The sequence below is a fragment of the Oncorhynchus nerka genome, linkage group LG3, assembly GCF_034236695.1.
Source record: "Oncorhynchus nerka isolate Pitt River linkage group LG3, Oner_Uvic_2.0, whole genome shotgun sequence".
Taxonomy (NCBI): Eukaryota; Metazoa; Chordata; class Actinopteri; order Salmoniformes; family Salmonidae; genus Oncorhynchus; species Oncorhynchus nerka.
In genome coordinates, this window is record NC_088398.1 from 44,713,804 (window position 1) to 44,737,668 (window position 23,865).

Genomic DNA, 23,865 nt, shown 5'->3' on the forward strand with positions numbered 1-23,865 from the left:
GGGGTGATCTGTGCATATTTGTAAACAGCTGGTGCACGAAACCTAAGGAAGTCTCTAGATTTTGCTCGCCTGAAGTAGAGTATATTGTGATAAATTGCAGGCCACACTACTTGCCTAGAGAGTTCTCAGCTATACTTTTCGTGGCTGTTTATTTACCACTATAGACAGATACTGGCACTAAGACCGCACTCAGTCAGCTATATAAGGAAATAAGCAAACAGGAAATCACTCACCCAGAGGCAGCGCTCCTAGTGGCCGGAGACTTTAATGCAGGGAAACTTAAACCAGTTCTACCAAATCTCTATCAACATGTTAAATGTGCAACCAGAGGGGAAAAAATTCTAGATCACCTGTACTCCACACACAGAGACGCGTACAAAGCTCTCTCTCGCCCTCCATTTGGTAAATCCGATCACAACTCTATCCTCCTGATTCCTGCTTACAAGCAAAAATTAAAGCAGGAAGCTCCAGTGACTTGGTCCATAAAAAAATGGTCAGATGAAGCAGATGCTAAAATAGAGGACTGCTTTGCTATCACAGACTGGAACGTGTTCCGGGATTCTTCCGATGACATTGAGGAATACACCACATCAGTCACTGGCTTTATCAATAAGTGCATTGAGTACGTCGTCCCCACAGTTACTGTACGTACATACCCCAACCAGAAGCCATGGATTACAGGCAACATTCGCACTCAGCAAAAGGGTAGAGCTGCCGCTTTCATGGTGCGGGACTTTAACCCAGAAGCTTACAAGAAATCCCGCTATGCCCTGTGACGAACCATCAAACAGGCAAAGCGTCAATACAGCGTTAAGATTGAATCATACTACAACGGCTCCGATGCTCGTCGGATGTGTCAGGGCTTGCAAACTATTACAGACTACAAAGGGAAGCACAGCCACAAGCTGCCCAGTGACACGAGCCTACCAGACGAGCTAAATCACTTCTATGCTCGCTTCGAGGTAAGCAACACTGAGGCATGCATGAAGAGCATCAGCTGTTCCGGACAACTGTGTGATCACGCTCTTCATAGCCCATGTGAGTAAGACCTTTAAGCTCTCTAGGTTATGTGGGACGCTAAATTCAGAAAACAAAACATATTTTACATAGGTTTAAAGATGAACTTCTTGTGAATCCAATCACGGTGTCAGATTTAAAAAATGTTTTATGGCGAAAACATACCTTACGATTATTTGAGAACATAGCCCAGCAGACAAATCATTACAAACAGTAACCAGCCATGTTACACAAGTCAGAAATAGAGATGAAATGAATCCCTTACCTTTGATGATCTTCATATGGTGGCACTCAGAAGACATTCATTTACTCAATAAATGTTCCTTTTGTTCGATAAAGTGTCTTTATATCCAAAAACCTCAGTTTTGTTTGCACGTTTTCTTCAGTAATCCACAGGCTCAAACGCAGTCAAAACAGGCAGACAAAAAAATCCAAATTGTATCCATAAAGTTCATAGAAACATGTCAAATTATATTTATATTCAATCCTCAGGTTGTTTTTAGCCTAAATTATCTATAATATGCAACCAGACAATAACGTTGTCAATATAAAAGGTAAACAAGAAAGGCGCTCTCTCGGGATTGCCCATGAAAAAGCTCTGTGACACGGTAGGTTCCACTCATTCAGACTGGTATTACTCCCTCATTTATCAGAATACAAGCCTGAAACAATTTCTAAAGACTGTTGACATCCAGTGGAAGGCATAGGAACTGCAATTTGAGTCCTAAGTCAACGGATACTGTAATGGCATTGAATAGAAAAAGGCTCAGGTCACTGTGCAGCTCAAGAAAAATAATTACTTCCTGAATGGATGGTTATCAGGTTTTCGCCTGCCAAATCAGTTCTGTTACACTCACAGACACCATTTTAACACTTTTGGAAACTTTAGAGTGTTTTCTATCGAAATCTATGTTTTCTATCCAGTCATATGCATATCATATCTTCTGGGCCCGAGTAGCAAGCTGTTTAATTTGGGCATGCTTTTCATCCAAAATTCCGAATGCTGCCCCCTACCCTAGAAAAGTTAAACTGGTCAACATACACAAGGCTGCGGGGCCAGACGGATTACCAGGACGTGTGCTCCGGGCATGTGCTGACCAACTGGCAGATGTCTTCACTGACATTTTCATGTCTCTGATTGAGTCTGTAATACCAACATGCTTCAAGCAGACCACCATAGTCCCTGTGCCCAAGAACACAAAGGCAACCTGCCTAAATGACTACAGACCCGTAGCACTCACGTCCGTAGCCATGAAGTGCTTTCAAAGGCTGGTAATGGCTCACATCAACACCATTATCCCAGAAACTAGACCCACTCCAATTTGCATACCGTCCAAACAGATCCACAGATGATGCAATCTCTATTGCACTCCACACTGGCCTTTCCCACCTGGACAAAAGTAACACCTATGTGAGAATGCTGTTCATTGATTACAGCTCGGCGTTCAACACCATAGTACCCTCAAAGCTCATCACCAAGCTAAGGAACCTGGGACTAAACACCTCCCTCTGCAACTGGATCCTGGACTTCCTGACAGGTCGCCCCCAGGTGGTGAGGGTAGGTAACAACACATCTGCCACGCTGATCCTCAACACTGGAGCTCCCCAGGGGTGCGTGCTCAGTCCCCTCCTGTACTCCCTGTTCAACCACGACTGCATGGCCAGGCACGACTCCAACACCATCATTAAGTTTGCTGATGACACAACAGTGGTAGGCCTGATCACCGACAAAGACGAGACAGCCTATAGGGAGGAGGTCAGAGACCTGGCCGGGTGGTGCCAGAATAACAACCTATCCCTCAACGTAACCAAGACTAAGGAGATGATTGTGGACTACAGGAAAAGGAGCACCGAGCACGTCCCCATTCTCATCGACGGGGCTGTAGTGGAGCAGGTTGAGAGCTTCAAATTCCTTGGTGTCCACATCACCAACAAATATGATTGGTCCAAACACACCAAGACAGTCGTGAAGAGGGCACGACAAAGCCTATTCCCCCTCAGGAAACTTAAAGGATTTGGCATGGGTCCTGAGATCCTCAAAAGGTTTTACAGCTGCAACATCGAGAGCATCCTGAGTGGTGCATCACTCCTGGTACGGCAATTGCTCGGCCTCCGACCGCAATCCACATCAGAGGTGCGTAGAGCCCAGTACATCACTGGGGCTAAACTGCCTGCCATCCAGCATCTCTACACCAGGCGGTGTCAGAGGAAGGCCCTAAAAAATTGTCAAAGACCCCAGCCACCCCAGTCATAGACTGTTCTCTCTACTACCGCATGGCAAGCGGTACCGAAGTGCCAAGTCTAGGACAAAAAGGCTTCTCAACAGTTATTACCCCCAAGCCATAAGACTCTTGAACAGGTAACCAAATGGTTACCCGGACTATTTGCATTGTGTGCCCCCCCAACCCCTCTTTTATGCTGCTGCTACTCTCTGTTTATCTTATATGCATAGTCACTTTAACTATGCATTCATGTACATACTACCTCAATTGGGCCGACCAACCAGTGCTCCCGTACATTGGCTAACCGGGCTATCTGCATTGTGTCCCACCACCCGCCAACCCCTCTTTTTACACTTCTGCTACTCTCTGTTCATCATATATGCATTGTCACTTTAATGATACCTACATGTACATACTACCTCAATAAGCCTGACTAAGAGGTGTCTGTTTATAGCCTTGCTACTCTTTTTTCAAATGTCTTTTTACTGTTGTTTTATTTCTTTACTTACCTTCACACACACACATACCTTTTTTTCGCACCATTGGTTAGGGCCTGTAAGTAAGCATTTCTGCTCATTGAGTGCAGTCTTAGTGCCAGCACCGGATTGTTGTGGTAAATAGATAGCTACAATATAGATGAAAACTCTCTTTGGAAATAGTATGGTCTGCAGTTTATCATGAGGTATTCTAACTCAGGCAAGCAAAACCTTGAGACTTCCTTAATATTAGAGATCACACACTAGCTATTGTTAGCAAAGAGACACACGCCTCCCCCTTAACCTTACCTGAAGCTGCCGTTCACTCTTGACAAAGCACTCTTGACAAAGCACTCTTGACAAAGCACTCTTGACAAAGTCCTTGTTCTTCAGGTCCCGTTGATAGGATAGTGATTGTACGTTCACCTATAGAACAGAGGGTAGAGGCATTTCATTTACTCACCGACGTAGTCTCATCAGGGAGCCCACTCTTTTGCCTCTCTTGCACCGTCTCTTTCTGTTTTGAGTCCCGGGGATTAGGGACTGGTCCGGAATGAGCACGTACATCCAACAGCTGCTGACTTGTTGAAGTAAAAATCTTCATCCAAATCTTATGCCCAGAAGCTGTTTTCGGACATAGAAAATGAAAATCTTGGCTATATTAGATAGATTTGTCACCCCTCAAGGCTTGAATATGAAATCTATGCTTTATTTTGTTTTACAATATAAAATATTTAATTCTGAATAATTGGTTCTATTATTCAGGAAGCAGGTGTCAGCTGTTCATTGCACTATTTTCATAACTGCTGCTACTTGTGCATGTGCTCTGCTCCTTCAGTGCATGCACTCAGGTGTGTAACCACAAGCAATATGCATGCCATGACTATGTCCTAATGAAACTGTTGTGAAACTCTTTATTCAACTGTTGTGAATATATATATATCTCCTATCCCATTTGGAAGATGTACTGTACAGAATAGAGTAGTCTGAATGTTTTCAAAATGTATTTTTGTCCTTTTGGTAACTATAGTATAAAGGTTGGCTTTGGCTTTGGCTTTTAGGTCAATTTGTCATATGCAGTAAGGCCAACAATAGGATGAATTTTAAATAAGCTACTGTGGCTGAATTTCGTACACAGTTACAACTGGCAAATTCTGTACAGAAAAACTTTTACTGGAAAGCCATTTCTTGATGACTTTTTCAATTTAATGAAGGAAAATTATATGCGCCTACTAGCCATTAAATTGATTAGAAGATGTGTGAGTTGCATACAGTACTAATGGCGATCATAGGCACTTATGAGTTCATTCCAAATTCAGGGTCAATTTGTGCACAGCTGGCTAAAGAGTCAAACTAGCTCCTCACAGCTGTGATAATAAAGGTATTTCTAGTATAATGTATTTAATGTATTTATTTGCTTTTCAAATCATTAATATTCACAACCCACAACACCACCACTCACATGAAGAATATGGGGAGATATGATAATCTGCCATGACAGAGCACAAAGACACCTCAAACAGAGGTTACAACAACTGCTTTCGTTTCACTAAATCCCTTGGTGGGTTTTACTATGTTGACATATTGACGTGATTTATGTTAAATCCAATCCAGCATTGACCAGTGTGTTAGTGATTGATTTCTTGGATCCGACAAGACAAACAATGTGTTTTATTGCACTGTAAAGCCAATGACAAAGTGATAAAGCAGATGTGACAGATGCAGAATAAGCAGTAGTAAAGGGATGCTTGATATCGCCATCGGAGTGTCCCTGTGCATCATGTTACTACTCTCTGAGTCGATTTGGAAACTCAGCCTCTCCCTCTGTCTCGTCCCTACTCTTTACACTGTGACATTTTATAGTGGAAACTTTGGGCTCTGGACGAGACCATGCCTCCTAGCTGTTGTCTGTGTGATTGGCTCTGGAACAGAGAGTAATGGGTTAAACTAGAAGTCGCATCTGATGCGAAATCCCTCCGTTTAATCCCATGTATTATAATGTCACATCTGACTGAGTTTTCCCCAGGTAGTTACTGTGGATTGAAGAGCATGGGCAGGTCTCTCTAGACTTTTTAGGACCAGCTACTTGTCCTCTGTGGGATCTGTCCACAGCCAGATCTCCCCTCCACTCATTGGGTTGTTTTCTTTAGAAAAAGTGAAGTGATAGGTGTGTAGAATAGACTGTGAAGTACCTCATATTGATGGTTTGGCCGCCAAAGAGTGGCATGGAAAGCATTTTTGTTTTCCTTCTCACTGGTACCTGTGTGATATTGGATGATTGTAAGTGTAAGATTATAATGGAATCATATTGTCCAAGGCAGTGTGTTAGGCACTTATAAAGGTTGCACATTTCCTGCAACAGAAATATTTTTTCAGGTTGAATGTAGTTTTTAGGATATCATTGCCTCAGTAGTCGACGCTCAGTCACTACACTTGCCTCTTACTGGAGTTTCTCCCTCTTGTTTCTTCAGCTCTTTCTAATGCAGGAGGCTAGCCGTTCACTCTGAAAGTGCAGGATGAAATGATGGAACAGCTGCTTGTACCGCCAGGACCAGACAGCTTCCGCCCATTTTGTCGTGAGTCCCTCGATGCCATCGAGAGGCGGATCGCTGACGAGAACGCTAAGAAGTCCAAGGCGAAGCCCAACAACGATGACGACGACGGGCCTAAGCCCAGCAGTGACCTGGAGGCTGGCAAATCACTGCCACTCATATATGGGGACATTCCCAAAGGATTGGTGTCTACACCACTGGAGGACTTGGACACCTTCTACAGCAATCAGAAAGTGAGTGGGATTGGTCATCCCAAAGAGCTGGGCTTTGAAACCAAGGAGAGGATGTTTGGATGAGTTGTGAAGGGTTAAGGCAGTATTGGAAAGCATTTGGATCCATGTCATATTTTGAGCAGAGAGTTTATGTTTATGCAAACTAGTACTGTCTATCCTGTCATGTGTATTCTGTGCAGTGAGATATCTCTATGTGTCAGGCACTGTGATTACCCAGAGTTGCAGTAGCACAGGCTATCTCTGTTGTCAGATCCAAGTTCAGTTGTTATTATGTAGGACAATGTGATGAAGCACACTGTCATCCATCCAGAGCTTTTGTATCCAAGGTGACAGAAAAGCTATGATTGATAGGGCTCCCGTCTGACAATTTCAGGGGAGACATATCACGACACCACAGAGTACCACTGTGCTCTACAATGTGTGTTATAGCAATAACAGAAGCTGGTGTTGTGTTATCCTTCTTTTTGTGAATAATTTCCATCACTCATAAGTGACCAGGAATATGTGTTGACACTCTCTCTCTCTCTCTCTCTCTCTCTCTCTCTCTCTCTCTCTCTCTCTCTCTCTCTCTCTCTCTCTCTCTCTCTCTCTCTCTCTTTCTCACAGACCTTTATAGTGTTGAACCGAGGGAAGGCCATCTTCCGCTTCAACGCCACTCCTGCATTGTATGTCTTAAACCCCTTCAACCCTCTTAGAAGAATATCAATTAAGGTTTTGGTACACTCATATCCTTCGATTAGAAAAGGATTAACCACATTTAATGTTTTTGAGGTCAAATAAATATGTGTCCTATATTGCATGTCTGTATCTTGTTTGTACAGATAATGATTTAAGCATTAAGGCCGGGGGGGTGTATATGGCCAACATACCACGGCTAAGGGTTGTTCTTATACACAACGCAAAGCGGAGTGCCTGGACACAGCCCTTAGCCGTGGTATATTGGCCATATACCACAAACTCCTGAGCTGCCTTATTGCTATGATAAACTGGTTACCAACGTAATTAGAGCAGTAAAAATACACCCGTGTTATATGGTCTTATATACCATGGCTGTCAGTCAATCAGCATTCAGGGATCGAACCACCCAGTTTATAATGCACTTTATACAACGCGTGGGTCTAATCCTGAATGCTGATTGGTTGAAACCACATTCCAGCCAGTGTCTATTCCACAACTTACCACCGGCTAAATCTATGACGTTAAAATGCCTGTTAACTGCGCAATTCACTGTCCCATCAGCCCAGCCAAGCAATTTATAAACTTGATCTCCACTATAAAAAGCATCTATACATTATCACATTTCTCACATTTCTTTTAGACCAACATTTCATTTTCAATCAACAACGGAGATTTGTGCCTCATTAGCTCATTGTTATGGATGTATCCAAATAAATGTATCCAGACAACAGCTTAAACAAGCGCAAATGCAGCTACTTTGCTGTTATTCTGGCTGCACTTTTTGTGCAAGGGATAAGAACGTTGCCAGCCAGTATTTGTAATAGCACATTTCGAACGAATGACTGAACAACTGGGTCGCGTCTCTAGATACAGAACAAAAAGACTGACCGACTGGGTAGCGTCCATAGATAGTGAACAAAAAGACTGAAAATGCATCAAAATAAAATGTTCAACAAAAATATGTCAATCATTATTTGAATATGTTGGTAACCCGTTGTATAAAAGTGATAAGGCCCTCGAAGGCGGTGGCACAATATATCCTCCAAACACAGGCTTCTCGGGCATTATCACCTAGTTGTGAGAGGTGTACGTTTTATGCCAAAGTCAAGTGTTGTATTGCATGATATGTGTAATGAATATTGAATCAATAGGTCTGGACAGTTCAGTTTCCTTGACAACTGCCTCCACATTGTTCAGCATGGTAATCATGTTGACTATCCTTACCAACTGTGCGTTTATGACCCTGAGTCAGCCCCCAGACTGGACAAAGAATGTCGAGTAAGTCATTTTCTTACCCCGAAATCGACACTCTTCCACAATACACACACAGTAATCTATGTAGACTAAACAGTCCTCTTTGTTTCCAACAGGTACACATTCACTGGAATCTATACATTTGAATCTCTTATAAAAATTCTGGCAAGGGGCTTCTGTGTAGGGAAGTTTACCTTTCTCCGAGACCCATGGAACTGGTTGGATTTCTGTGTTATTGTCATGGCGTAAGTATTCTCTCATTTTCCTGTTATGATCAGTAATAGGAGTCGTCTGTAGCTTTAATAAGGACTATTATTAGCTTCTGATATTATTACTTACCTACAGTGTGTAACTATTGGCAACACTGTCCACCGGGGTTCCCCAATAGGCAGCCCGCGATCCAAATTCAGCACGCGGGTTATTTTATTTGGCCCCCAAAGTATATATGTTTTGTTTATAATTTTCGTTGTTGGACATAAAAGACTGTAAAATCACTCGAAAATTAACCCAAAAGTGATTTAAATTTAGGAAATCTGTTCCCAAGCATTCCCAAGCATAAATAGAGAGGCATATGTGATTGTATCCCAATGTAATCAAGGTTTGAAATTATTCTTTTTTTTGTCAAATACTAAATATGTTCGTAATTCTTGCGGTGAATTTGCAGTATACAAATGATTTATAACTTTGTCCTGGCCCCCCGACCATCCGCTCAAGGAAAAATAGGCCCAGGCTGAATGTAATTGGGGACCCCTGCTGTACAGTCACTAATGTTCACTATAAAACATTCTCACAACAAAGCCACTTCTACACTGCTAGTAATTTTGCCTACATGTATTTCTACTAACACCTACCAGACTTCACTACGGTTTGTTTTTGCTGCTTGAGGCAGATGACTTACAACAAGTACAGGGTGAATGTCGATTTAGATTACAACATCGATTCTGTTTGTTGTTCAGGGGCAACATGCCACCTTGGTTTATTCTTTGTGTTGTTAGTGCATTCATTGTTGGTGACTTACACAAGAGAACAGTCGTATTGCAATACTGCGTTAGGATGGTTGCAAGTTCCTGTATGTACAAAACCATGTAGACATGATGAATATTGAGGCACTCATACTGCTCAGACTAACGTGAACTTTGATAGTGTTAATCCTTGTCCTCAGACTCCTCACACCTATTGTCTATCCCACCTAATGGTGTTTGAGGGGCCCTTGCCATGTAACATGAATGTCTTTTTTCCTGAACTACACAAGCTCTATTGTAATTGTGAATTTTCCTGCAGGTATGTAACAGAGTTTGTAAACCTAGGCAATGTTTCAGCTCTTCGCACTTTCAGAGTACTAAGAGCTTTGAAAACTATTTCAGTTATCCCAGGTAAGGAGTGCCTGCTGCCAGTTGTCAGCCAGCCCCTTCCTTGTGTCATGTTTCCTCCGACTGCTCCCTGTTGTCCTGTCATGGCGTCTGTTTGTGACCTACCCCTTATTACAGATATGTCACAGAGTTTGTGGACCTGGGCAATGTCTCAGCACTGAGAACGTTCAGGGTTCTCCGAGCTTTGAAAACTATATCGGTCATCCCAGGTGAGAGCAAGGTTAAGGGTTAAGGTTTAGGGGCCAAAGGGTGGTAATGTACTACTCACTCCATCAAAGTTTAAGGGTCACTTCACCTTTACGTTTTTATTTAGGTCTGATGGTTTGCCTCTCATGTTGTAATGTGGCCAGTAAAAGCAGTAATCTGAAGCAGTTCCTTGAAATGGAAAGGATTCCCTGCTTTTAGACCTACTATTTTATTACTTAATTTGTTTATTTCTCCAGAACAGACTTGGGGGTCTAGTCGATTTTGTTTGCATGAGACTGTTTACATCCAGCTTGTGTAATTGCGTTTGTGGTGCTGTCCAGCTCTCCTCTCCTTCCTTTGCTGTTTGGGATGGTTGTTTGTCATTGTCCTCCCTGACTGGGGTGTCTGCCTTCATTCAACTGCTCCCGACTGTGCTGTTGGTCTAGTAAGGGTGTGTCATATGTCAGAGCTAATCGTGATGCATGTCCACCCTCACAGACATGCATGCTTTTGTTATTGTACTCTGAGTCATATTTTCTGATCCAAGCTCTTAGTAAGGTTTATAGCACACTGGCATATCTACAGTACAGCATACATACAGTGCATTTGGAAAGTATTCAGACCCCTTGACTTTTTCCTCATTTTGTTACGTTACAGCCTTCTTCTAAAATGGATTCAATAGTTTTTTTTCAATCAGGTTCAAGTCCAGGCTCTGGCTGGGCCACTCAAGGACATTCAGAGACTTGTCTTGGCTGTGTGCTTAGGGTCGTTGTCCTGTTGCACCCCAGTCTGAGTGCTCTGGAGCAGGTTTTCATCAAGGATCTCTCTGTACTTTTCTCCGTTCATCTTTCCTTCGATCATGATTAGTCTCCCAGTCCATGCCACTAAAAAACATCCCCACAGCATGATGCTGCCACCACCATGCTTCACCGTAGGGATGGTGCCAGGCTTCCTCTAGACATGATGCTTGGCATTCAGGCCAAAGAGTTCAATCTTGGTTACATCAGACTAAAAAATATTGTTTCTCATAGTCTGAGAGACCTTTACGTGCCTTTTGGCAAACTCCAAGTGGGCTGTCGTGGGCCTTTTACTGAAGAGTGACTTACATCCGGCTACTCTACCATAAAGGCCTGATTGATGGAGTGCTGCGATTGTTGTCCTTCTGGAAGGTTCTCCCATCTCCACAGAGGAACTCTGGATCTCTGTCAGAGTGACCATCAGGTACTTGGTCACCTCCCTGACCAAGATCCTTCTCCCCCGATTGCTTGGCCAGCTTTAAGAAGTCTTGGTGGTTACAAACTTCATCCATTTAAGAATGTTGGAGGCCGTTCTTGGAGACTTTCAATGTTGCAGAAATGTATAGGTACCCATCCCCAGATCTTTGCCTCGACACAATCTTATTCTCAGAGCTCTACGGAAAACTCTTTCGACCTCATGGCTTGGTTTTTGCTCTGACCTGCGCTGTCAACTGTTGGACCTTATATAGATAGGTGTGTGCCTTTCCAAATCATGTCTAATCAATTGAATTGACCTCAGGTGCTCCAGTCAAGTTGTAGAAACATCTCAAGGATGATCAATGAAAGCAGGATGCACCTCATAGCAAAGCTTCTGAATACTTAAGTAAATGTTATATTTCAGTTATACATTTGCTAAAATAAAAGTAAAACTGTTTTTGCTTTGCCATTATGTGGTATTGTGCGTAGATTGATGAGTTTTTTATTTGTATTTAATCCATTTTAGAATAAGGCTGCAACGTAACAACATGTGAAAAAAGGAAAGGGGTCTGAATACTCTCCGAATGCACAGTATGTCAATTGTGGTGAGAACTGCCTGGACATTATAACAACTATGAGTAGCCATATTGGTTTTTATAATCACCTGTGGAGCAATAAATAACTTTATTTTAAGCTGCATTGTCATTTATGGATGTGTGCTATAAACATATTACTGGGATTTTGATCTTAGACGGAAAAGATGATGTGCTTATAATGGCTCATATAACTCTAGTGGAGAAAAGCACATGGGATAACTAGGGTTGCAAAGATATCGGTAATTTACCAAAGTTGCCAGAATCTTCAGTAATTTGGGTAATTAACAGAAAATCCACTGCAATATATCGTACATTTGGTAATTCATAATTGAATAACTTAAAAAAAAAAAAAATCACATATAGTATTCATTTTGTATGTATGTGTCCGTATTGTCTGAGTTTCTAGTAGATAGACCATATGGTTTTAAAGAAAATTGCCTAATTAATGAAAAAAAACATCTAATCAACAGTGGCATTATTTTCATTTAACTCTGCAATTATTCCAGCTATTGTCTTTTCTTCACAACTGCCATCAGTTTGACGCCAAAACGTTGATAACAAATACATATTGACCTAGTACAATAAATATAAAGTTTGCAAAAAATATATAAAGGATATTATGCTGAAATGCTAATATTAAACACCAATAGTATTCACTAAGTTGATGGTTTATATTTAAGATAATGTTTAACAGCTTTGTTGTTTTATATTTTTAAATCATCTTATTTAATGATGTCATATATTTGACATGTGATAAGGCCACACAGAGGTCAGAGATAATTACAGACATATCCCCAAAGGGCCACTAGATGTCTTGAAATAAATGATGTCTAGATGTCTTGAAATAATTATAATAAATGAATGATACCAAAATTCTGGTAGTTTACTGGTAAACTTTGAACGTTTCCAGTAATATACCCTCCCTTTGCAACCCTAGGGGTAACAGATGAAACCTCATCCTTGTGGTGTACGACCCATCGACTAATCGAATTGGACCGCACTGCCAGCGTTCCAATCTCTGACAATTATATGAGCAGCTGCTTTTGGACACATCCACACATTTGTTTTTTTTTAACATATGAAGCAACAGACATGCTGTTTCATGCTGTGATGTTTACATTGTGTACAAATGAAGGTGTCTTCTTTGCATACACTGTATAAGACTCCTATGCGAATAACAGTGAGGTTCTGTCGTGTCCTGCAGGCCTGAAGACCATTGTGGGAGCGCTGATCCAGTCAGTGAAGAAACTGTCAGACGTGATGATCCTCACTGTATTCTGCCTAAGTGTCTTTGCCCTAGTAGGGCTGCAGCTGTTCATGGGGAATTTAAGAAACAAATGTTTAAGGATCCCTCTTAACTCAACCAACCTCTTTGATGATTCAGTCGACTTTAATGGGACGGAACTCAACAAGACCAGCTCGTTCAACTGGACCTATTACATGAATGATCCCAGTAAGCATGTTTCTTTGGCTTCAGACAGTCAATGGAGGGTTAGTGAAGGCCATGCTACTAGCCTCAGACTACAGTGTGTGAGTCACAGCTCATTGCTAGCAGCCAAACGAGCAGATCCTGGCTAAAGAGCGTAATGTAAAATGACAGGAATGGCTGAGGGGTTTGTAAGAGCTTCTGGTGGGAAGTAGTTTGGCGGTTCATCATAACACTGCCTGTTGGTGGATGATACTAGTGGAACGTTTAGCTTGTCAACACGGAGGGTATTGAGTCATCACCCAAGTGGGGAAAATGGCAGTGGCACCCTGATGGCCATAACACTAGGACCCGGGCAACCATGGGGTAAGAGGGGAGAAAATAGATTGAGCATTTTTAACGACCAGAGAAAGTGCTTTTTTGTGAATAAAGCTTTGAACTGTTCTCTAGTTACAATGCTGTGTGAAGGTATTGAGGATGGAAATCATTTATTCTTTTTGCAGTTGGCGAAAGATTGATTTTGTCTCTTTTTCCTGTAGGAAATTATTACTACCTCCCAGGTAAAAAAGATGCTTTGCTTTGTGGAAATGGCAGTGGTGCCGGGTAAGATCGAGCCCACATTACTGTCTTTGTATCTGATCGTCAGGATGCATTATTAATTGTGCTTATGTGCGTGGTTTGCGTATGCATGCGAATGTGTGCGTGTGTGCTTGTCCTCGTGCATGTCTTTGTGCTTTAACATCAAAATAGACTTATTGTGAAAACCAGATATTGTGAATGCAGAGATGGGGATTATGATTGGCTTGTTGTTTGTTGTAGGCTGTGCCCAGAGGGATTCTGGTGCATCAAAGCGGGCCGGAACCCAGATTACGGCTACACCAGTTTTGACACGTTCAGCTGGGCCTTCCTGTCTCTGTTCAGACTGATGACTCAGGACTACTGGGAGAACCTCTACCAGCAGGTCTGTCTCATAGAGATGTACTAGAGAGCTCATCTCCTGTCTTTGCAATGGCCACTTTGGTGACAGCATGGGCAGCACCTTTGAGGAATATCTACATTTTAAAGTAGTCCATTTCTGTCTCTTCTACTTTGAGTGTACTGGCAGTTTTTAAATAGACTGATAATGTGCATACCACCCCCTACTTTGCTGGAGTGTATAATCTAATTAGGAACCGTATAAAACCAAGGTTGGTGATTAACTTCCACCTGCAGATATGGAATGTTTGCCACCAAATTGACTACTTCAAAATGTTGAAAGCCCTCAATGGTAGCCTGGTGGAACCAGCCTGATTGCCATTCTATTTACAGAATGGTGAACACAGCGATCAGGCTGGTTCCACAAGGCTACCTCTATGGTGCTGCCCTGGCTAAAACAGGCTTTGGGCCCAGGCTATGGTTTGTCTGCTTCATGCCATGTGATATTGGAGGCTTTTTATTTTTAACATGTGGAAGGAACTCCTTGTGTTTTCATTGGACAGACCTATTTGAGCCCGTTTCTGTGCTCTGACAGTATATGTAGCGGATCTCTTGGGTATCGCTGAGAGATAGAGATGTGTTATAAGCGGTGTTGTTCCACACTGTCGCTCTTCCAGACCCTGAGGGCTGCTGGGAAGCCATACATGATCTTCTTTGTGTTGGTCATCTTCCTGGGCTCCTTCTATCTTATCAACCTAATCCTGGCTGTGGTTGCCATGGCCTACGACGAGCAGAACCAGGCCACCATTGAGGAGGCTCAGCAGAAGGAGGAGGAGTTTCAGAAGCTGAAGAGACAACAGGAGGACGCACAGGTACAAGATGTCAGTCACGCCCTGAACATAGAGAGTCATTGTTTCTATATGGTGAAGTAGGTCAGGGTGTGACTGGGGGTGATGTTGGTGATTTGTATGATTCCCAGTTAGAGGCAGCTGGTAATCATTGTCTCTAATTGGGGATCAAATATAAGTAGCTGTTTTTCCCACCTGTGTTTGTGGGATATTATTTTGTGTTGTGTGCATGTGCATGTGCACCACTTAGTCACGTTTCGTTGTTTCTTTGTTGTTTTGTTTTGCTTAAGTTTCACTTAGAAATAAAGATGTGGAACTCAACCTCCGCTGCGCCTTGGTCCGATAATTATTCCAGTGAACATGACAATGTCACCGATATAAATCCCATCATAAATTGGGTGGTTCAAGCCCTGAATGCTGATTGGCTGAAAGCCGTGGTATATCAGATTCTATACCACAGGTGTGACAAACATTTTATTTTTAATCTTCTAATTACGTTGGTAACCAGCTTATAATAGCAATAAGGCATCTTGGGTTTGTCATATATGGCCAATATACCACGGCTAAGGGCTATATCAAGGCACTCTGCGTTGCGTCGTGCATAAGAACAGCCCTATAGTCATAGTATATTGGCCATATACCACACCTCCTCTGGCCTTATTGCATAATTATAGCACACCCATTTCAACAACCTTGGAATGTCTTTAACAGTCAAATGTTTTAAATCATTGTTAGTGTTATCTTATTTTGTTAGTGTTATCTTATTGTTAGTGTTATCTTATTGTTAGTGTTATCTTATTGTTAGTGTTATCTTATTGTTAGTGTTATCTTATTGTTAGTGTTATCTTATTGTTAGTGTTATCTTATTGTTAGTGTTATCTTATTGTTAGTGTTATCTTATTGTTAGTGTTATCTTATTGTTAGTGTTATCTTATTTTGTTAGTGTTATCTTATTGTTAGTGTTATCTTATTGTTAGTGTTATCTTATTTTGTTAGTGTTATCTTATTGTTAGTGTTATCTTATTGTTAGTGTTATCTTATTGTTAGTGTTATCTTATTGTTAGTGTTATCTTATTGTTAGTGTTATCTTATTGTTAGTGTTATCTTATTGTTAGTGTTATCTTATTTTGTTAGTGTTATCTTATTGTTAGTGTTATCTTATTGTTAGTGTTATCTTATTTTGTTAGTGTTATCTTATTGTTAGTGTTATCTTATTGTTAGTGTTATCTTATTTTGTTAGTGTTATCTTATTGTTAGTGTTATCTTATTTTTTCCATGACCTGAAAATGCCCTGCATAAGCTTCCAATATTTTCCTGTCATTTCTGATGTGCTGCTGCTGAGTCCTGTGTTGCCCTTGACGACAGTGGTTTCTCTGTGTTGATTGGCTTACAGGCGGCGGCAGCGGTGACAGCAGGTGAGAGTGGGGAGTTCAGTGAGAGAGGGGAGCTCACTGACACCTCCTCCGAGGCCTCCAAACTCAGTTCCAAGAGTGCCAAAGAGAGACGCAACAGGCGCAAGAAGAAAAAGCAGAGAGAAGAGGAGGAGAGAGGGGACAATGACAAGTTTCACAGGTCTGAGTCTGAGGGCAGTATGCAAAAGAGTCGTTTCCGCTTCTCCATAGATGCCTCCAACCTGCTCAACTACGACATGAGATGTTCCACACCACACCAGGTCAGGCTCCTCTTCTTTTTTAACCTGCTCCTTTCCCCTATCTTTACCTTTCGCAATCAAAACGTTGTGTGTTCGCTGTATTGCTGTAATGTTGTGCATGCTGCACACTCCTTAGTGAGTCTACCCCTGATTGTCGTACGGATTACTTGCATCATCATCAACATTAAGTTCTATTTGTTTTCTTTTTGATACATTTTATCCTCATCCTCATCATAATCATCATCATTATTTTCATCATCATTATCAATATCATCGTACGCTATCCTCTCCATTTTCAGCAGCACCATCATCTCTCAATTCCACATTTTCCTTATCATCATAATCCCTATCATCATCAGCAGAAGCAGCAGCATTGTGCTTATCATCATAATCATCATTGTCCTCTTCCTCATGCTCTTGCACATTTCCTTTGATATTATCCCTGAGGTCATCCTCGAGATAATCAACATCATTGCGTCATCTTCATCACAATCATCATCATCTGCAGGACCCGCTCTTCCATCTTAAATTACTGCACTTCTCAACGCATGCTTATACCAGTGATAGGCACTGAGGAATGTCTTTCTCTCCCAGTCCTTCCTGAGTATCCGTGGACCCCTGTTCTCATCCAGAAGAAACAGCCAGGCAAGCCTCTTCAGCTTCCGGGACAGAGCGCAAGACATGGGCTCGGAGAACGACTTTGCCGACGACGAGAACAGTACTTTCGAGGACAACGACAGTCGCCGGGGATCTCTGTTTGTCCCCCGGCAGAGCGACCGGCGCTCCAGCAACCTCAGCCAGAACAGCATGTCGTCACATGTCCTGTTGCCCGCCAATGGGAAGAAGCACAGCTCCGTGGACTGTAATGGGGTGGTGTCCCTGGTGGGCAGGGCTTCACTTCCCACATCACCTGAGGGACTCCTTCTGCCAGAGGTGACAGTAGATAAAGCCTCTACCGATGACAACGTAAGGAAGTTTGGTTTAGCCTGGATGACCTAGACCAGCTCTGTGCGGTCTCCAACCTGCCGAGCCTCTACTGTGGTTCTGCTGTGGTGTTCTAGTGTGTCTATTGTTGCATTCCCTTCTCTCCCTTTCTGACTGCACGTGTTTTCCTTGGTCTTATACGGTATACACGACATGTACACACTGAGAGATAACATGTGTTTAAACAAATGAAATAGAAGGCAGTCTAAACAGATCTAGTTTTCATATAGATTGTCATGTATTCCACATATGTACGAACCTATTTCAGTATTGCTATTGATGTGTTTGCAAATACAGTATTTTGGGGGGGTTAACAGATAATAACATCCTGGTTAAGCGATTATTAAGCCTCTTGAACATGGCCATCTTTGGTGATAACTTTGTGCCAACTGCTGATGCAATTGGTTTGTGTTGACTTATCAATCCATGGAAGATGCTTCCAAACGATGCAACTTCATGTAACAGATGAATCTATGTACATCCAGGGCAACACTACGGAGCCAGAGTACAGAAAGGCCCGATGTGAATCGTACCATGCCTCTATGAACTTCCTGGAGGACCCAGGGGCCAGGCAGAGGGCCTTCAGTGTAGCTAGTGTTATAACTAACACTATGGAAGGTGTGTATGACTATACCATGCCCTAGACACCCCCTAAAACAAATAGCATGAATAGACTAAATGAGGACACATTCATAAAACACATGTTTTCGGTTATTTCTCCTCTATATGTATCAGAACTTGAAGAGTCGAGACAGGAGTGCCCTCCTTGCTGGTACAAGTTCGCCAACACCTTCCTCATCTGGGACTGTTGTCCGGCATGGCTGAGGATCAAGAAGACAGTCAAGATGATCGTGATGGACCCGTTTGTAGACCTGACTATCACCATATGTATTGTTCTCAACACAGTGTTCATGGCTATGGAGCACCACTCAATGTCTGGGGATTTCAAAAAAATGCTTTCTGTGGGAAACCTGGTACGCAGTCACGTCAATTGTTTTTTGCCATATCGCTTTGAATCGGCCATTTTGGAATCGCCATGACATGTTAATTACTGTTGTCACTGTTTTGTGTGTTGTTTTACTCAGGTGTTCACAGGTATCTTCACAGCTGAGATGTGTTTCAAGATTATTGCTTTGGATCCGTACTGTTATTTTAAGGAAGGCTGGAATATATTTGATGGTATCATTGTCAGTTTGAGCTTGATGGAGATTGGCTTGGCCAACGTGTCTGGAATGTCTGTCCTCAGATCATTCCGATTGGTAAGAGCAACGACACTACAGCACAGCATCCAATATGCTGCAGTTTCAGTCAATAATCACTGGTAAAAAGTAAAATGTCAACGTATTGGAATAGCAATGAATATTAATCCTATTCTTATCTTTGTATGCAGCTGAGAGTGTTCAAACTGGCCAAGTCTTGGCCCACACTGAACATGCTGATCAAGATCATTGGTAACTCAGTGGGGGCTCTGGGTAACCTCACCCTGGTCCTGGCCATCATCGTCTTCATCTTCGCGGTGGTGGGCATGCAGCTGTTTGGGAAGAACTACAGAGACTGTGTGTGTAAGATCTCTACAGACTGCACACTGCCCCGCTGGCACATGCATGACTTCTTCCACTCCTTCCTGATTGTGTTCCGGGTGCTGTGTGGGGAGTGGATCGAGACCATGTGGGACTGTATGGAGGTGGCTGGCCAGAGCATGTGTCTCATCGTCTTCATGATGGTCATGGTCATCGGGAACCTGGTGGTAGGTTTACAGCTCTCTACTGTATCTGTACTACTGTTAATCCATTGTACGTTTTTATCAATTACAGTAACTTTGAAACATTATGTGTGTGTGTGTGTGTGCGTGTGTGTGTGTGTGTGTGTGTGTGTGTGTGTGTGTGTGTGTGTGTGTGTGTGTGTGTGTGTGTGTGTGTGTGTGTGTGTGTGTGTGTGTGTGTGTGGCAGGTCCTGAATCTGTTCCTGGCCCTGCTGCTGAGCTCGTTCAGTGCTGATAACCTGGCGGCCACGGATGATGACAGCGAGATGAACAATCTGACGGTGGCCATAGGCCGCATCCACCAGGGCATCGCCTTTGTCAAGGCCTTGGTGTGCCACTCCTTCCACAGCATCTGTCTGAGGAAAAAGAAGGGGAGCCTGAATGAGGACAAGCCCCTGGATGACCTCCACAGAACCAACTACAACTCCAACCACACCACTGTGGAGATTATGAAAGACCCTGAATACGTGAAGGATGACAATGGCACCACCGGTGGGGTAGGCATGGGAGTGGGTAGCAATGCAGCAGGGAAGTACATAGTCAACGACAACACTGACTACATGCAGTTCATCCACAACCCCAGTCTGACCGTCACGGTGCCCATCGCTGTGGGGGAGTCGGACTTTGAAAACCTCAACACTGAGGACTTCAGCAGCGATTCCTCGGACATAGAGGGAAGCAAAGAGGTGAGCATGTTCGCTTCGTTTGGACTGGCATGATTCTATGTGGAAGTAGTACACAGTCTGAGATTCTTGTACCTAGTTTGGAATCAACTGTTGATCTAGGTTTACAATTAGAAAAAAAGACAGTGACTTTATGAGCTGAAAAAAGACAGTGATATTATGCAAATATCTGCTTGTTTGCTCTTGTTTGTCCACATTGTCTAACACAATTACATTAGAATGACTCATTAGAGACGATTTCACTTTTTCCAAGTGATGCAGTGTCTGAAAATGGAGACAGCCAGAGCCAGGTGGTGCTCAAATATTATCATGTAATATTGTGTGTTTGGCACATTAGAGCTTAGGAAGCGGGAATTGCTGGCCTTTCACTCGCTGTTCACTGGGCGGTGTCAATCAGTTGCAAGTTATGGACGCAGAACCGCCGCATATGTCAGAGAGTTCCCCAAAATGATGCGCAATGATGAAAAAACTGTCATTATGTTTTCATCCAGGGAACAATAACATGTGGTCCCTCCAGTTCCCTCATCACAGTTTTAGATCATGTACTGGATTGACGTCAATGAGAGATATGCAAGTCGGGGGTCATTTCGCAGACCTCATGTTAAGCTTGGGCCATTAGTGATTACTACGTTTCTGTACGTCTCCCGATGTCTCATCGATCTATGGCTTCTGATTGTATGGGCTGACAGAATAGAGCGAGAGGCAAATAGAATAGGAACGATGGATGAAGACCGATTCAGATATTGGCTGTGGTGTGGTCCACTGCGGACGCATCTGTTGCTTAAGATAAGTAGGATCTTCCATTGCAGTGGTCATGCTGGTGCACTTAACCCACGCTACATGGCAAGCAAAGCATGCGCATGTGACATTATGGATCCTCTGGAGTCCCTGTATACCATGACCCTTTAATGAGGAGAAGCTAGAGAGACAGGAAAATACTAGTCTTCAAATTACATTATGTGCCATTTAAGTCTAAGTGCTCTGCAGCTACATCCTCCTCTTTAGGGAGCTTTAATGCCTTGTGTTGTAGTAGATAGGCCCATTCATCTCTCTCTCTGTCTCTCTCTCTCTCTCTCTCTCTCTCTGTCTCTCTCTCTCTCTCTGTCTCTCTCTCTGAATATGGTATAAACTGAGGGCCTACTGAGAATTAGTATCTATGGTAACATTGTAGTCAGACAATCATAAAATGTCACTGTTACGGTGGTATTTAGCTGATGTTGTTGTACTCTGCTGTTCATGTTGTTATGGTGCTGTAATTACTATTTATAATTTTTATCATTTAACAATGATGACTTTTGTAAATTTGGTGAGACTGTATCTTCTACACCAAGTGTATTTTCTGAGATGTTAATATGTGACTAACATGCTTTGCTCCCAGACAAGGTAGCATGTGGCACAGTAACTTACCACACTTAACCCCATTTGTTATTGCAGCTGTTTCACAGACGCTCTCACGGTTTTCAATGAGAGGAGACTTGTAAGACCACTTTATTGTCCATAACACTAACCATGGAGGTTGCCTATTCCATTTACCAACAAAAGAACAACCTTTGTATTGGATTGCTCATCTATGTTTTGTTTCTGCTTGATCATACTTTCCTCCCTACTTCATTTATATTCGTTCAGCAGCCGTTCTGATGCTGCCAGCCCTGATAATATTTTATTTCATTTTTGATATAAGGCTTCTTTGCAAATAATTTTTTTAATGAATGATCAACACCACCGTTTCCATCAATAGTTCAGCCCATGGTTATTATTTGGTTTTGTTCCTTTGGTTTGGTTTTTGGGGGGCTGGATTGCTCAGCAGCCAGAGAGAACCCGGAGCTTTACAAATCTGACTGATATGCTGTAGAGTAATGGATTTTGAAGATCAAAATTCATTGGAGGAATGGTTCACAGCCCAAACATGTATTATGGCATTTTCATTTGACGAATATGATCCATAATGGAATGATGAAAGCAGATGATTACAAATGCTTGTTTTTAAGAGGACCATCATTATTTCAATCAGCTGAGTTTCCAAAATGAATATTGTTGTTAGTCGGCATACCATTATTAATGATGTGCAAGTAAGAATATAGAGTATAAATACTACTTATATGGTAATGACTAATTATATTTTACTTAGGTAGCTGAATAAGCTGAAGTCCAAAAGAGGTGCAACTTCTTGAGTTACTACTAAAAACAGATAGTAGAGTATACTGTACAGTATGTGGTAATGAGAAGATATCATAGTGCCTACAACAGCACCTAAATTGAAGGTCAAACATCTCTATGATTCCGGTAGCTTAGTCAAATGGAGTATTCAGCGCATATATCATCGTAGCATGCACATCATTCCCCATTCTGCATTAGCTGGGTCCCATGACAGCTCAGTGCTGTTGCACTCTCCAGAAAGGCATTAAGGCTGCTCTCAGTTCAAGGCTGCTGGAAGACACACCCAGTAGAAAGACACCAAGTGCTTGAGGATAGACGGTGAATAAGCTGTATTGACATACCTCATACAATTGGCCCATGTTTGAATATTGTCAAGAGTATTAGATGGTGCATGGTGAAGTTGATACATTTTGTAATCCAGCACACCTCTTCGAAAACCAGCCTTCCTCTAGTTATTACACTGTATTTAGGACATTTTCTAAGGACTATTTTTTATTGTCAAATGTTTTTATTTATTTATTTTTTTACCTTTATTTAACTAGGCAAGTCAGTTAAGAACAAATTCTTATTTTCAATGACGGCCTAGGAACAGTGGGTTAACTGCCTGTTCAGGGGCAGAACGACATTGGAGGCATTTTTTTTACCCTTATTTTACCAGTTAAGTTGACTGAGACCACATACATTTACACCAATGACCTGGAGAATAGTTACAGGGGAGAGGAGAGGGGATAATTGAGCCAATTGGAAGCTGGGGATGATTAGGTGGCCATGATGGTATGAGGTCCAGATTGGACATTTACATTTAACATTTACATTTAAGTCATTTAGCAGACTCTCTTATCCAGAGCGACTTACAAATTGGTGCGTTCACCTTAAGACATCCAGTGGAACAGCCACTTTACAATAGTGCATCTAAATCTTTTAAGGGGGGGGGGGGTGAGAAGGATTACTTTATCCTATCCTAGGTATTCCTGAAAGAGGTGGGGTTTCAGGTGTCTCCGGAAGGTGGTGATTGACTCCGCTGTCCTGGCGTCGTGAGGGAGCCAGGACAATGGGTTTCACACCCCTACACTTCCGATAAGTGCCATGGGATCTTTTAGTGAATGCAGAGTCAGGACACCCGGACATGTGTGATCCACATGGGTCCAAACACCACAAAGGCCTTTGTAAAACCATATAGGATCTATAACTACATTATTTCCCCAGTAAGATCACACTACTCTGTCAACTTATCTCGTCCTGGGTGTTTAATGCCCTGTCTCCAGGGAAGGTTTGAGTGATCAGGCAGTCCTAATCTGACACTAGCCTGGAATGCAGACTCCTTAGTGCCTGTCTTGGTTAAAGTGCACAACACTGTTATATCTGCTGTTAAGCTAATGCAGGCGACCCTCTTTTTAAAATGAATGAGGCTTGTCTACTGATTAGCAACCGGACATATGTGTTTTCATGTCAATGAGGGAAATGTAAAGGGAGGGGAAAAACTGGTTTGTTTGGGTCAAAAAGTCCTGGACATGAAAATACCGGAGCCCACATGTTCTATCATTAAGATCACAAGCTTGGTTCAAACACGCACTTTTAGAGAACGCATGCCATATGACTAAAGTGAAATCATTTTTACCTACAGCCTTTATCGAGATACAA

General features: G+C 42.4%; 1 protein-coding gene across 1 annotated transcript in view; it reads left to right on the forward strand.

The window, feature by feature from the left end:
- The window catches only part of LOC115108633 (sodium channel protein type 2 subunit alpha-like), a 55,552-nt gene that overhangs the window by 9,850 nt on the left and 21,837 nt on the right, over positions 1-23,865 (forward strand). The window contains exons 2-17 of the mRNA XM_029633204.2: positions 6,187-6,500; positions 7,107-7,225; positions 8,367-8,456; positions 8,549-8,677; positions 9,920-10,011; positions 13,003-13,251; positions 13,764-13,827; positions 14,044-14,185; positions 14,817-15,011; positions 16,381-16,659; positions 17,233-17,604; positions 18,108-18,240; positions 18,358-18,596; positions 18,708-18,881; positions 19,013-19,369; positions 19,573-20,070. Coding sequence (XP_029489064.1) covers positions 6,237-6,500; positions 7,107-7,225; positions 8,367-8,456; positions 8,549-8,677; positions 9,920-10,011; positions 13,003-13,251; positions 13,764-13,827; positions 14,044-14,185; positions 14,817-15,011; positions 16,381-16,659; positions 17,233-17,604; positions 18,108-18,240; positions 18,358-18,596; positions 18,708-18,881; positions 19,013-19,369; positions 19,573-20,070 — 3,396 coding nt within the window. The 5' untranslated portion in view covers positions 6,187-6,236. The remainder of the gene's footprint in view (positions 1-6,186; positions 6,501-7,106; positions 7,226-8,366; positions 8,457-8,548; positions 8,678-9,919; positions 10,012-13,002; positions 13,252-13,763; positions 13,828-14,043; positions 14,186-14,816; positions 15,012-16,380; positions 16,660-17,232; positions 17,605-18,107; positions 18,241-18,357; positions 18,597-18,707; positions 18,882-19,012; positions 19,370-19,572; positions 20,071-23,865) is intronic.